The sequence below is a fragment of the Bactrocera oleae genome, chromosome 6, assembly GCF_042242935.1.
Source record: "Bactrocera oleae isolate idBacOlea1 chromosome 6, idBacOlea1, whole genome shotgun sequence".
NCBI classification, from domain to species: domain Eukaryota; kingdom Metazoa; phylum Arthropoda; class Insecta; order Diptera; family Tephritidae; genus Bactrocera; species Bactrocera oleae.
The window spans coordinates 44,165,964-44,178,912 of record NC_091540.1 but is presented as its reverse complement, the minus strand read 5'-3'; the positions used below and the strand labels follow the sequence as shown (position 1 = coordinate 44,178,912).

Here is a 12,949-nt window from a genome sequence, read left to right as displayed (position 1 = left end):
TGTTCTTGTTACTTAATTTAGTTAATAGATTCTCTAAAAAAATTAAAAGAGCGTTGAATTTTGAGGAAGCTTAGCATAATTAATAATATATCTACCGTTTTAAAGCTTAAGAGTTCAACAACACTACAAAACTATTAATTATAATGTCCGAGTGATTAACGATTGAACGCACTGTCATCACGTAGATATTAGTGTTGGCAGTAGCTTACTCTGCCTTTGGCGATTATACTAATTTTATATGGTGTTAATTGCCTGTCTACAAATATACAAACATACGATATAATTGTATATGTATTTTTAATTTCTATGGAGATTGTATGGAGATTCTGTTTTAAATTTTTTTTTTTAACTGTAAAGAGATTAACCATTTCAATGAAAATTACTTCCAGTTGGACACTCTGATATCAGCTCCGAACATCTTCATGGTCAAATAGCAATGAAACAATTTTCTTTCGTTTTTAAAACAGTATAGATACTACGAACGCTTCATTAAGACCAAAATAATAAAATTATTAATTTTTAAACAACTGGTCAAATTAGATTAGACTCTTTTGTTGTTATAGCGTCACGACTAGTCCTTATAGGTCGAAACTTAGAGGGAATGTTGGTTTTCGGATCCCTGTAGCGTTCCTCAACTGCGAATAAAGAAGCAGTAGATATATTGCTCCAATGTGAAGCCTCTTTCAGTGAGGTGAGCATTCACAACGGAACGGGACGGAACATAAGATTCATCGAAAAAGTTCGAGATATTTCTTAAATTTGAGTTGCAATTCTAAAGAATATAAATACAAGAAATCTACCAAATTGCCTAAGGTACTCGGCTAATTTATACTCTTTTGGTTTCCGACATATCATTAAGCGAACCAACAAATTACCGTCGAATAACTGTTAAAAAACCTTAAAAAAGTTTTAAATCGCTCATATATATGTATGTATGTGTATAAATGTATGATTCGCACAGCACCATGGTTAAAGAAAACCTTTACATGTAGGAAGTTAAAACGACCTTTGATATTTTATTATGCCAGAGTTCTTCTTGCAGGTTAGAAATTGAAGCTCCCGAAGCTTAATAGTTACAAAAAGTATCGCTCAAACTTTTCCCTGGAAAAAACCGAATTTTTTCAGTTTTAAATTTTTTCCAACTTTTTTTTTGTCAAATACATAACTTTCATTGTCAATTCAACCAATTGTTTGATTTCAGCTTAACCGTCAACTGACGTTCAGGAGCTTCTCTGTATATTAACCTTAACATTTTGAATTTTATTATAGAAATAAATATATAAAAAAAAGTTATAACTCAATGAGTGTTTTAATTCAAATAACATATGTAAATAGATAAATAAATAGTGTTCCAGTTCATAAAGGGTGTTACTTTTAGTTCTATTATTTTACTAAAGAAAAATGTAGAGGTTGTTATATTTCTCCACTATACAGGAAATAAATATTCATAAATTCTCAAAATTAAGTATTCAAACTTAGCTGACCATTCGTCCCGGTATGATGGGGACAGTCCCAGACTCCGTCCCGGGCTTAGAAATAAAATAAAAAACAAAATTTCTCAATAAACGGAACAAAATTACAACAATGTTTACGGTTTGAATATATTGAATTTTGTAGTAGATTTTGGCGCGAACGTCAGCGTTGTTCACTAACAGCTCATTACTTTCAATCAGCAATCAAAATTAAACATAAAATAATTTTATGAATTTCAAGCATAAATATTTACCTTGTGAAATGTTGAAACGAAAGTGTGTTTTCAACGATAATTTGAAGAAAAAATATCCTTTTCCCTTATATCGATTCTAACGTCCGTTGCGACAAATGTAGTCTCTTCAAACTTCAATCATATCAGATTTTTTCATCGGAGAGAAACCAGATTTGAATCTATCGACAATTGATGAGAATCACAGTTTCAAACTTTTTATTGTAGATCAAACGAATGCCCACACCTGTTTCCAAATGAAATAACCAATGTTTTTGCAACATACGCCCTGGAATGCCTCAAGTCTGATTTACAGAAAACCCGCTTCCAATCGCAAAGCAATCAAGATGTTTCCTGTCGTCTTTCGTTATTTTCTTCCATTATCTGGAGTAAATGTTCAAATAATTGAACTTTCACAAAAAAGGGTGAAAGGTCGGATATGATTTTTTCATTGATTATTGAAAAAAAGGAAAATTTTGACTTGACTGATAAATTGATCGCTTACTGTAAAGACAATGCGCAAATTAATTTCGGTCACGTTGATCGGAAAAGTGAAAAAAAATGTATGCTAAACTAAAGAAATTAAAATCGTGTAATGCGCTTGATGTTGCAGTAGATCTGCACACATTTTTCCATCCACACCAATAGCGCAGAAGCCTTAAAGTCAAACTGCGAGATTTCTGAAGACGAATACGATCAACTCGTTGGTTACTGCAAAACTCGGTTCATCACCAGATGCATCCGCCATTTTTTCAGTGATCCACTATAGAAGCTTTGGTTCATTTTTGTTTATGAACAGGGGAAAATATATTTTTATTAACTGGAATTTTTTTCGAAATCGAGAAATTATTTAATTATTATCTCATTAAATTTAGACCATGATTTTCGAATAAACCATAAAGAAAATTGAAATCGATGATATTCCAGCAGTTGCAACTTACAAACACTTGCAATATTCAATGAACAATTTGCAAACATCCAACGAACACAATTACTTTTCATTGCAAGTAACAGCGGAAATGAAGAACCTGAAGAAAGAAAACTATGACTTAAAGCAATTTGAAGGAGAGGCCAAACAATTTCGAAGTAAATATTTCATTTTACATCATTTTTTTTAATTGTCTTCAATACGTCAATCAGGTGATTGCTACGAATATCAAGAGGCATGGACTCAATAGTTTGCTCATGTAAAACTATTTGGTTGGGTGCTACTCACTGATAAACTGGACTGAGAAAAAATTGAGAAAACGTACATTTTCCTCACAGAAATACTTCAGACCGAAGACATCTGCCACAATTCCGGAAACACCGTCCACTTTATCAACTGATATACAAACGATCGCACCAGACAGTGATTGCATCTTTTAATCATTTTTAATATTACTTTGCTTTCTCTTTTATCATTTCAATTCTTTTTAAATAAAATTGTGTAGCTCTCTCCCTATTATATGTCACGATTTTCAGTGAATAATAATATGGAAAAAATCAATGACTAAAAAACCCATCTTGGATTTGCCGTAAAAAGTGTGGTCACCTAAATGTAAACAAACTATTTAACTGCTATATAGAGGCACCCTGTATCTGGCTTAATTATACATGAAATGTGGTAATTATGAACATTTAAGAGTAAACAAGCTCATTAGAATGATTGCGAATTTCCAAGAATTCACATTTAACATAAGTGAGAAATTATCCACCGACGAGCAAAAAATTACGATAATTGTTCTAACGAGTTACTCGCTACAACGTAGATTATGAACTTCCGGAAGTATTTGCTATACGCGAACCGCATTGATTGATGTGAACTTTCGTACATATATAATCTCATATGTGTATCAGTTATATGCATATTAATACATATTTATGTATGTGTATGCGTGTAGGAATGTTAACAGTGCAAAGCTACAGTTGATGGGCGACTGGCAAGCTGTATGGCGGATTCGAATGCCCAGCTGAAGATATTTGCGGCGCCAAGTGTTTAAGCGCTAAATAGACAAACATACATACATACACCTGTGCTTGCTTATGTAACATTGTTGACTTGAGTGTTAGCGCATGGCAATATACTTGTATGTAAATACACACATACACACACATCAAAATGTAGATGACCGACAAATATTGCCCTTTTATTTTGTTTATTTATTATTATAATTTTATTCGTTTTGTCTGAATTATTTTTGCAAATAAATGAAAATAAACAATGGATATTTAAATAAACTCTAAATCCGTCTTGAATAGTGTCCGTCAGCATGAATGGAGCAAATAAAAAGAGAAAAAATATATATATGAAACACGCAAAAATTTTGAAGAACGCCACTTGAAGACAATTGAAAGATACATACATATGTTCGATTTGAACTTGAAAACGGGCTACAAAGCATCCGAATTGGATTGAATATGCTTTCCGCACTCCGCACTAATGAGCACAACTGCGAAAATTATGGACACATACATGAATTTGGAGAATGCCCAATTTATAGAAATATACACACAAGTATATATATAATTTACAAAGGCAAGAAAACGGGTTGAGCTTAAACATCACCCGACCGCTTTTCGGCACTCTCATCAGCATCTGTGTATGTCTGTATTTAGGTATGCATTGACACCAGCAACAACGCATTAAACACCGCTAAACTGAGCAATTTGTTTACTTTCGATTTTTTCTTTCCATAATGAAGCAGTGGGCGCTTGGTTGTAGCACCATAATTAAATGGCAAATTAACTCCAGCAACAACTATATGGCGAAAAAACTGAAAATAAATATTTTCCACTGAGTCTTCACTTCATCTCATCTGGGATGCTCTAAACGATCATACACAACTCCATAAATATGTATGTATGTATGTATGTATGTACATAAAAGTGTAATAAAACTAAAATGTACGTAATTGCGCATGCGTAGCACACACATACACATACGCAAGAAGTTGGAGCAATTTATTTGCTCATATTTCGGTAATTATATTTAAATTTACACAAAATATTTTGGGTATAAATAACATGTACTTTTTGCAATTAAAGCATAACACATTCTTACCTTCAATCACTACGTAGCATTAAACAGCAATAATGGTAAGAGAAATCCACCAGCAACACCATAGAGAGGCCACGCTTTTTCAAAGGATAGTGAAAGCGTAGTTCAACACTTACACACATCTTCGAATCATCAATATAAAAAAATACATTAAACAATAAAAATAATTTTACATTGCAGAGATTCCTTGCGATTGCATTTGCTGTGATAGCAGTTGTTCGTGCGGCTACGTTGCCGGGCGACTATCTGCCCCCCGTTGTGGATAACAGTTTGCCTGTGCAGGAATATTTAGCGCCAGTTGACGAGGCTGCACAAGAACATACTGTGCTAGCCGATGATGGCTACCGTTATAAGGCAGTACATCGGCTTAAACTACGTCATCGTCGTGATGTAAATGAACTACCGAAAAATGATTACCTGCCACCCGCGGAGGAAGTCCAGGAGAGCGCTGTGGAAGAATCCGTTGAACCCTCTCCTGAGGCCAAAACCGATTTGGCTGCAGATGGTTACCGTTACAAAACAGTCCGTCGTTTGAAATACCGCAAGCGCCGTGATGTTGATGAAGTACCACAAAACGAATACCTCCCACCTACTGAAGATGCTCAAGAATCCGTTCTTGCCAAGGTTGCTGAACCGGTTGAGCCTGCTACAGAGGAAGGAACTGAATTGGCTGCTGATGGTTACCGTTACAAAACAGTCCGTCGTTTGAAATACCGCAAACGCCGTGACGTTGATGAAGTTCCACAAAACGAATACCTCCCACCTACTGAAGATGCTCAAGAATCCGTTCTTGCCAAGGTTGCTGAACCTGCTGAACCGGTTGAGTCTGCTGCTGAAGAAGGAACTGAATTGGCTGCTGATGGTTACCGTTACAAAACAGTCCGTCGTTTGAAATACCGCAAACGCCGTGACGTTGATGAAGTTCCACAAAACGAATACCTCCCACCTACTGAAGATGCTCAAGAATCCGTTCTTGCCAAGGTTGCTGAACCTGCTGAACCGGTTGAGTCTGCTGCTGAAGAAGGAACTGAATTGGCTGCTGATGGTTACCGTTACAAAACAGTTCGCCGTTTGAAATACCGCAAGCGCCGTGATGTTGATGAAGTCCCGCAAAACGAATACCTCCCACCTACTGAAGATGCTCAAGAATCCGTTCTTGCCAAGGTCGCTGAGCCTGCTGAACCGGTTGAGTCTGCTGCTGAAGAAGGAACTGAATTGGCTGCTGATGGTTACCGCTACAAAACAGTCCGCCGTTTGAAATACCGCAAACGCCGTGACGTTGATGAAGTTCCACAAAACGAGTACCTACCACCTGTTGAGGAAGCTCAAGAAACTGCTGTTACTAATGTTTCTGAACCCGCTGAGCCAGCAGCTGATGATGCTACTGTCTTAGCTCATGACGGTTACCGATACAAAGTGGTGCGGCGTCTAAAATACCGTCATCGTCGTGATGTGAATGAACTGCCCGCTTATGAGTACCTGCCACCAACTGAGGAAGACCAAAAAGTAGCGGAACAGCAACCAGAAAAAGAATCAGCTGCGCTCGCTGATGATGGCTATCGGTACAAAACTGTGCGCCGTTTGAAATATCGCCGCCATTAGTTAGATCAATTGCATTTTAAGAAACATAGGAACAAAAAGCTATTATTCATGTACATAAAACATAGAGGCAAAGGTATACACATAAGATATGAAGGAAACAACGAAGTAAATCACAAAAAATCATATAACAGAAGAAAAAAGTAAACGAAAAATAATTCAAAATAAAACCAAAACGTTACTCATTGGGGAGTTATTTATCAAGTAATGGGTTATGGATATTCTGTAGCAGCATAAAAGCCCACTGTAAAAAGCTCGCTTGTAGTACCCGTCATAACTAGGCATACAATATCTATATAGTCTTATCTTATCATTTCCATTGCGAAAATTCCCTGGAACGCTTGAACGCTTATCTTACTTTTGCTCAGAGACTAAACGGTTGGCACTAAGCGATGGTAATGCCAGCCGCTTAGTTTAACGAAGACCGACAAAGATATCTTATTAACTTTTAGTAACGACTCGTGTTTTAAAAAAGTACAACGAAATACTTTCATTTAATTTTTAAATTCCAGTTCCGAAGTATTATTACAAAATGCATTTAGTGAAAAAGAGTGCAACGTATTTGGTGATCTTTCTAGGTAAAAGAAATTAGATATGTCTACTATACAATGTTACTCTGTGTTTGACCCATATAGTAGTATATATATATATATTGGTATATATGTACATATTATATTATTTGATACAATATTGGTAACAAAATTCTCTAGACCTGCTCGCTAAAAAATTCAAACTCTACAAACATTTTTTCTATGCTTATCAGTATTGTTTGTATTTATTTACAAAAGATAAGCCAAACAAAGATGACTCACATTACAAAAAACGAGTATTGCACATACATAAATACAGTTATTGTTAGTCATTTGGCACATGGAAATATGTGGCGCAACTAAAAATGGTGAATAAATGGAAATTATGCTAGATTTTTCAACACATATAAATTAAAGTCATAATCCGAGTAGTGAATACCTATATATCGCAGTGTGTACTTATATATGTATAAGAATGAGGTCATCGTTGAAGAAGAACACTATTAGATTATTCTAGTGTTCTTATTTGATTTATACCAGATTGGCAAATATATGAAAGGCATGATATAAGTTAAGAAATTTGCTGCATATATATAAAAGTCCATCAATAGAGTGGTTAGTATAGTATTTCGAGTAAAGTTGAATGTGTTTTACCTAATTTTTAGAAAAAAATGTATCAGAAAGTCGGAAAATATTTCTAATCATATTTAGTCATAGGTATTTATTGTAGAAACCAATAATTCAATAATTAATTATTCCTGTACGAGTACTTTTCAATTATAATATGAGTTCCACAAAAGGAATATTAGCGTCAAAAATATAGCGCTCATACTCGTTCCGTGTTAGATAAAAAAGTCAACCACAATATGTTAGAATGTGACGGCGCTTTCAGCTCTTTTGCTACGAGTCTAGCATTGACACTCTTCATACCCAAAACATTAACCAAAATGAGTTAAGTCTATCAATAAGATACGTTGAGATAATCTGCTAGCTCTGTTTCTTTAACTTCTTAAATGTTATCGTCCTTAACAGAGGTGGATGGACAACACGCATGAGGGAGGTTTTCGATGACTGCACAACCTTCAATGAATACTTTGTGTCAATCAAATACTTGTGTCAGAAAGCCGACTCCACAAAACACTTCTACAATATTTTCAATGATTCCGTAGCAATGATTCCATTAGAACACAAATTTATTGAAAAGTCGTTGTGGAATTTTTTTTTTTTTCATGGTAAAATCCGCACGACGATTGACTAATGCATATCATACTTGCTGTAGCGGATATTTGTGTTCAAGAAATAGGATATGGTCTCAAGGAGTTCACTTTGCAGAAAAGAGAACTATTGAATATAGAACAAACCATCTAAAATTATCGTCTCTTTTTAAGTGCCCTCCTCTGAACATGATTTGATCTGGGATCGGTATTTTAAATGCTCATAATTTTTAAATATTTGAATAATGTGACTGATTTTGATGTTTGGATTGACTCAAGAGAAAGCAAGCCGAATTTTTGGAAACGATGGCTTTTACGTAAAGAAATACTCACAAAACATACCATACACGAAAGCTTTCAAAATTGTGAAAAATATCTGAGCATAGTTTAAAAATAAAATTTGATGCTAGTTCCAAAAAAATAGCATTCTCGCAATTTCCGTTACTTGCGCCGAATGCAACTATTGTCAGATTTCCATATATAATCGGCAGTTATTTCGAAGCAGCAGGCCAAAATATACAAAACTTTCATGAAAAAGTAGAGAATAAGTATGAACAAAGTTATGTGAATAGGCTTAAAGTGTTAGGGATGTGATTGTAACAACAATAGCAACAGTGTGAATTCTTGCTTAGTTTCTACATAAATTAAATCGAAACAGCCGCTTACACACGCTCGCATAGAATAACAAAATGGAATTATGCAATGCAAACACTAACAAAGAACAGATAAAAAGGGAACTATTCTCCAGTTGGCACAGGTGCACCTCGCACTGGCAGAGCGTTGTCCAACACCGGAGGTTAGCCAATTTTTATGGGCGTCGCCAACGCGTACGCACCTGGACCCCAACCATTTGCATCGGCCAGCAACAGCACCACAGCACCACATTGCCACCATATTATTTTCTTTCATTTATATTTATTTTTCGCTTTGCTTGACCACTGTGCCAGCATTGTTGTTATATTGCACGTAACTGCAGTGTTGTGAGTTACACAATGCCGCAGCGGATGCTGGAGGTACACAAGAGTCCGACGTTGATAGTGACACTGATGATGATGAACTGTTTTTTGCCTTTTGCTGCACTTTTTGTCGGGTCAAAAAATGGCTTTTATTTATCGAGTTCCGCTACATTTTTCGTCGTTCTTTTGCGATTTTTCATTTTTGTGTATTTACTACCGTTCGCACGAGGTTTACTTTATGCAAGTGTTTTGTTTGCTTTTTTTTTACCTGTTTCCCCGTATTGCGTAAGTAATGGATTTTTATGCAGATTTTTCCGGTGCGCTTCATCGACATTAATGCACTGACGAACGGTATGCATATGTCTGTTCAGTCTGCCTGATTTACACATGTTTGTGTGTATGTATGCACGTTTATTTGTTATTTTAATGAAAAAAGTACTGTTGGAATAGAAGCATTCTTTATAAGCTCAGCTAGCGTCAGAATCTGCATTTTAGTTGCAGGCGGTAATGAATTTTCGGAATTTATTACACTCGGATTAGGTAACTCAAATATAAAATATTAGCATTGCATTCTGTCAGATGCAAGTCTACATGTTTTCAATAAAAGTGACTGTAGCAATATCAAGTACATGTGTTAGGGTTGAACAACATTTCAAACAATTTCGGTATATGTACATATTCGTATATGTAAATGTATAGAATGATAAACCTCAGTTTTCGAAATCTAGAAAAAGGTATATAGTTTACGACAAAGCCAGAACTGAATACTGGCAACTCCTAGGGATTAGTGCCGAATCTTCAATTCAATAACCAAATTTTTTAACCACAGTCACCACAAACGCGTCTTAAGAAAATCCACCACCATTCGAAATTTTGAAACTTTTAGCACTCTGCATTTGTCCGCATAGACTTTACACTTTACATATCCCCACAAGAAAAAGTCTAACGGTGTGATATCACACGATCTAGGTGTCCAATCGACCGGCCTAAAACGTGAAATTATCTGCTGACCAAAGTGTTCTCTCAATAAATTATTTGATTGATGTGATGTTTTCACCGGTATCATTTTTGAATAAATATGGACCGATGATTCCACCGGCCCACAAACCAAACCAAAACGTTTTTTCTGGATGAAATAGCAGCTGTTTACATACCCATTGAGCCCGAAATGGGAAGGTCAAGTGGCTTCAGTTCTTGCACAAGCTGTATTTTGTACGCTTTTAATTTAAGATTTCGACGTAAAACTTGGCACTTGTTCCATACGTCAATCCAAGTTGCTGCGAACAGCATCGAATCGACTCTCAACGGTCTTCGTGTACACTCTCAGTTACGGCCACTGTATTTTCTTCACGGCGTGCTTGGCGTGGTCTATTCAGTCGAATATTATTTAATAATGAATGCTAGGTCTCAAGATGGGTGATGGTGTTGCGAGTAGTTCGCTTAGAAGGCCGATTCTTTACAGAACGTGAATTTTCGTAGTAAAGTAGAACGATTTGTAAACGTTGTTCAGGCGTAAGTCTTTCCAACACAATACTGAACAAAAATAACTTAACAGCTTGATACGGCTCACGCGTGATTTAAAAAAAAAAGTCTATTGAAAAAAGTACCTCTACTTGAATCACCCGTTTAAAAAGTTTTTCCTAGATGGGTATTACAGTTTTTTATGTTAGTGTGAACTTTGAACTAATATATCAATTAATGTGTGTTTGACAAGCTGTTTGGTTATGAATCAAGGTTGGCTTCAAAGAGACAGCAGAGGATTTCAAAAGATCTTACCCATCGACTCCACATATTTTAGTTTATATCTTTAGGTATGAAGAGTGTGAAAGAATACTAAGCCCGTACGAAAGACCGGAATCTGAAAGAAGATATTCACTAAACTTTTGTGAACTAAGTTTTTGAAATTTATAACCGAAATTTCAGAATAAGTATTATAAGAAAGTATTACATATTTTAGACAACCTATATGGAGTAATGTCGGATATGAGAATTAAAGAATATTTGACATACTTAAGATATCGAGTTGCAATTAATGTGTTAATGGATTTAGTTCAACATATTAATTACCCAATACAGCTCCCTACGAATACTTGTATTGCTACAGGTTTAAAATTTCAAAATATATTCTTTCATTCCGTAAACCGTTCTCTGAATATGTTAGACCAAAATACAGCATAATAAAAATCTCTGCAGATTGCAGAATACATACATATATATTTATTTATATATTGGAGTAAGGCATTTCTCTTTCAGCAAAAGTACACATGGGCTCGAAATCTTCCTTGAAAATATATTTGTTTTATGATTTCTTTAATATTTTATCGGGAGGCTTAAAATAGAGCGGGCACAAGTTTTGAATTGAAATATTTAAGCCTTGAAACTAAAAACTATATATTTATTAAATTATTTTTATTTTCAGTTCTGCTTGCCTTCTGCACACAGGAATCGGAGGCAACCAGACGTGTGATGCGTGGACGTAGAACACTGACACGACGCTACTTTAGTAAGTTGAACATGAAAAGAAATCTTTCTTTTATCTTAATTATTTACAAACAGGTGTGAAAAAAGTGTCAAATAATAAGAAGAAGCTTTTAAACTGCTTAAACCCGAATAAAAATTCGATTTTTAATTTCTTCTTTTGCTATTTCATATATATATATATTTAAAATTGTGCTAAACTCTTCCATATAATTTCACTAATATCCATATTTTCCACTTTCTAGCTGGTTTGGCTATTCCCGGCTGGCTACTAGCCGTCCTCATAGGCATTGGGGAACTCATACTTGGCGGTGCGCTTTATTTGGCCATGAATCGCTTGATACTTGCCAAGCCAGTACAAGAAACCAATACATATACGCCAGCGAAACAACAAGAAGTTTAAACGAAAATATCGAATTCTACATTTAAAAAATAAATGTGCAGTGAAAATACTTGCAAAAACAACAACACATACTTGTATATACATGGACACACTTATTTGTGAAGACAAAAACTGTAAAACTTATATGGGAAACATCATAGCTAATCGAGTGACTGCTGCAAACGACCTGATATATTTCTAATGTGTATCATTAGCTTTACAACAACATTCATTCTTTTTTTGTAATTAATAACTGATATTGACAATAGCAGTAATCTACATATCCATTACTGGCGCTGCAAAGAAAGTGCACTCATTTCGATTGTTCTTTCTTCTTTTTTTTTGACACAATCATAATAAACGATCTTAATCGAACTAAATTGCTGCTTCTTTCCAATTTAGTGATTGCGACATGTGGCTCATATTTTTGATGTTTCTGAATATTTTCACTTAACAAAGTTGCCTTTCGAAAAATTCTGTGCGTCCCTGCTGAATTTATGCTACATTAGTTGCAAGCTAATGTTTTGAGAACACACCAAATACACTCATTTACACATTCTTGCATTCTCCTCCCCAGCATCTTTATCCATTTTAGCTTTTCCTGCTTTCGAAAAGTTTGCCCTTTCTTTCTCTAACCTTTTGTAGCTTTTCTCCGCTTATCTCGATGCTGCACTTGCATTAACTTTTGTAATTTTTCCCCAACATTTACCACTACATTATTATTTTCACATCGGTTTGGTTTTTCATACTTCATTTTATTTTTCATTTATTTTTTCTTAATTTGTTTTTTGTTAATTAAAAACTTTACTTTTTCTGTAACCCCTGATAAATATAGTTGGTGCATTGTTGCAGTACAGCTGAACTGAACGCTGCTTGTTTTGGGCACTTTTCACTTTAATGCTCACTCTCTGTGGCCTTTTGCCTTTTCCAACGCTTGCAGTTTAATTAATAATGTTTCGAAACCTTTCAAAACAGCACAACTCAGTTCCCTGTATTTTGGTCAAAATTGAACAATACTTTCTATATGCTCGTACAAAATGCGCTTGTA

At 35.1% G+C, this 12,949-nt stretch overlaps 2 protein-coding genes across 2 annotated transcripts; both read left to right on the top strand.

Annotated features, from left to right (window-relative positions):
- The first annotated feature begins 4,713 nt into the window (after positions 1-4,713).
- LOC106620309 (uncharacterized) lies at positions 4,714-6,522 on the top strand. The gene is made up of 2 exons (XM_036372442.2): positions 4,714-4,780; positions 4,923-6,522. Exons 1-2 carry the CDS (start codon positions 4,778-4,780, stop codon positions 6,342-6,344), a joined length of 1,425 nt encoding a protein of 474 aa, XP_036228335.2. The 5' UTR covers positions 4,714-4,777; the 3' UTR covers positions 6,345-6,522.
- Positions 6,523-6,740: 218 nt separating this feature from the next.
- Positions 6,741-12,267, top strand: hoka. The gene is made up of 3 exons (XM_014239386.3): positions 6,741-6,919; positions 11,461-11,544; positions 11,765-12,267. Exons 1-3 carry the CDS (start codon positions 6,874-6,876, stop codon positions 11,920-11,922), a joined length of 288 nt encoding a protein of 95 aa, XP_014094861.1. The 5' UTR covers positions 6,741-6,873; the 3' UTR covers positions 11,923-12,267.
- Positions 12,268-12,949: the final 682 nt, after the last annotated feature.

What these genes read in the sequence shown, in the direction of transcription:
- hoka (XM_014239386.3), top strand. Translation starts at nt 6,874, where the DNA reads ATGCATTTAGTGAAAAAGAGTGCAACGTATTTGGTGATCTTTCTAG. An exon ending in GTATTTGGTGATCTTTCTAG is followed by an intron (nt 6,920 to 11,460) that starts GTAAAAGAAATT and finishes TTTTATTTTCAG; the next exon opens with TTCTGCTTGCCTTCTGCACA. An exon ending in ACTGACACGACGCTACTTTA is followed by an intron (nt 11,545 to 11,764) that starts GTAAGTTGAACA and finishes TCCACTTTCTAG; the next exon opens with CTGGTTTGGCTATTCCCGGC.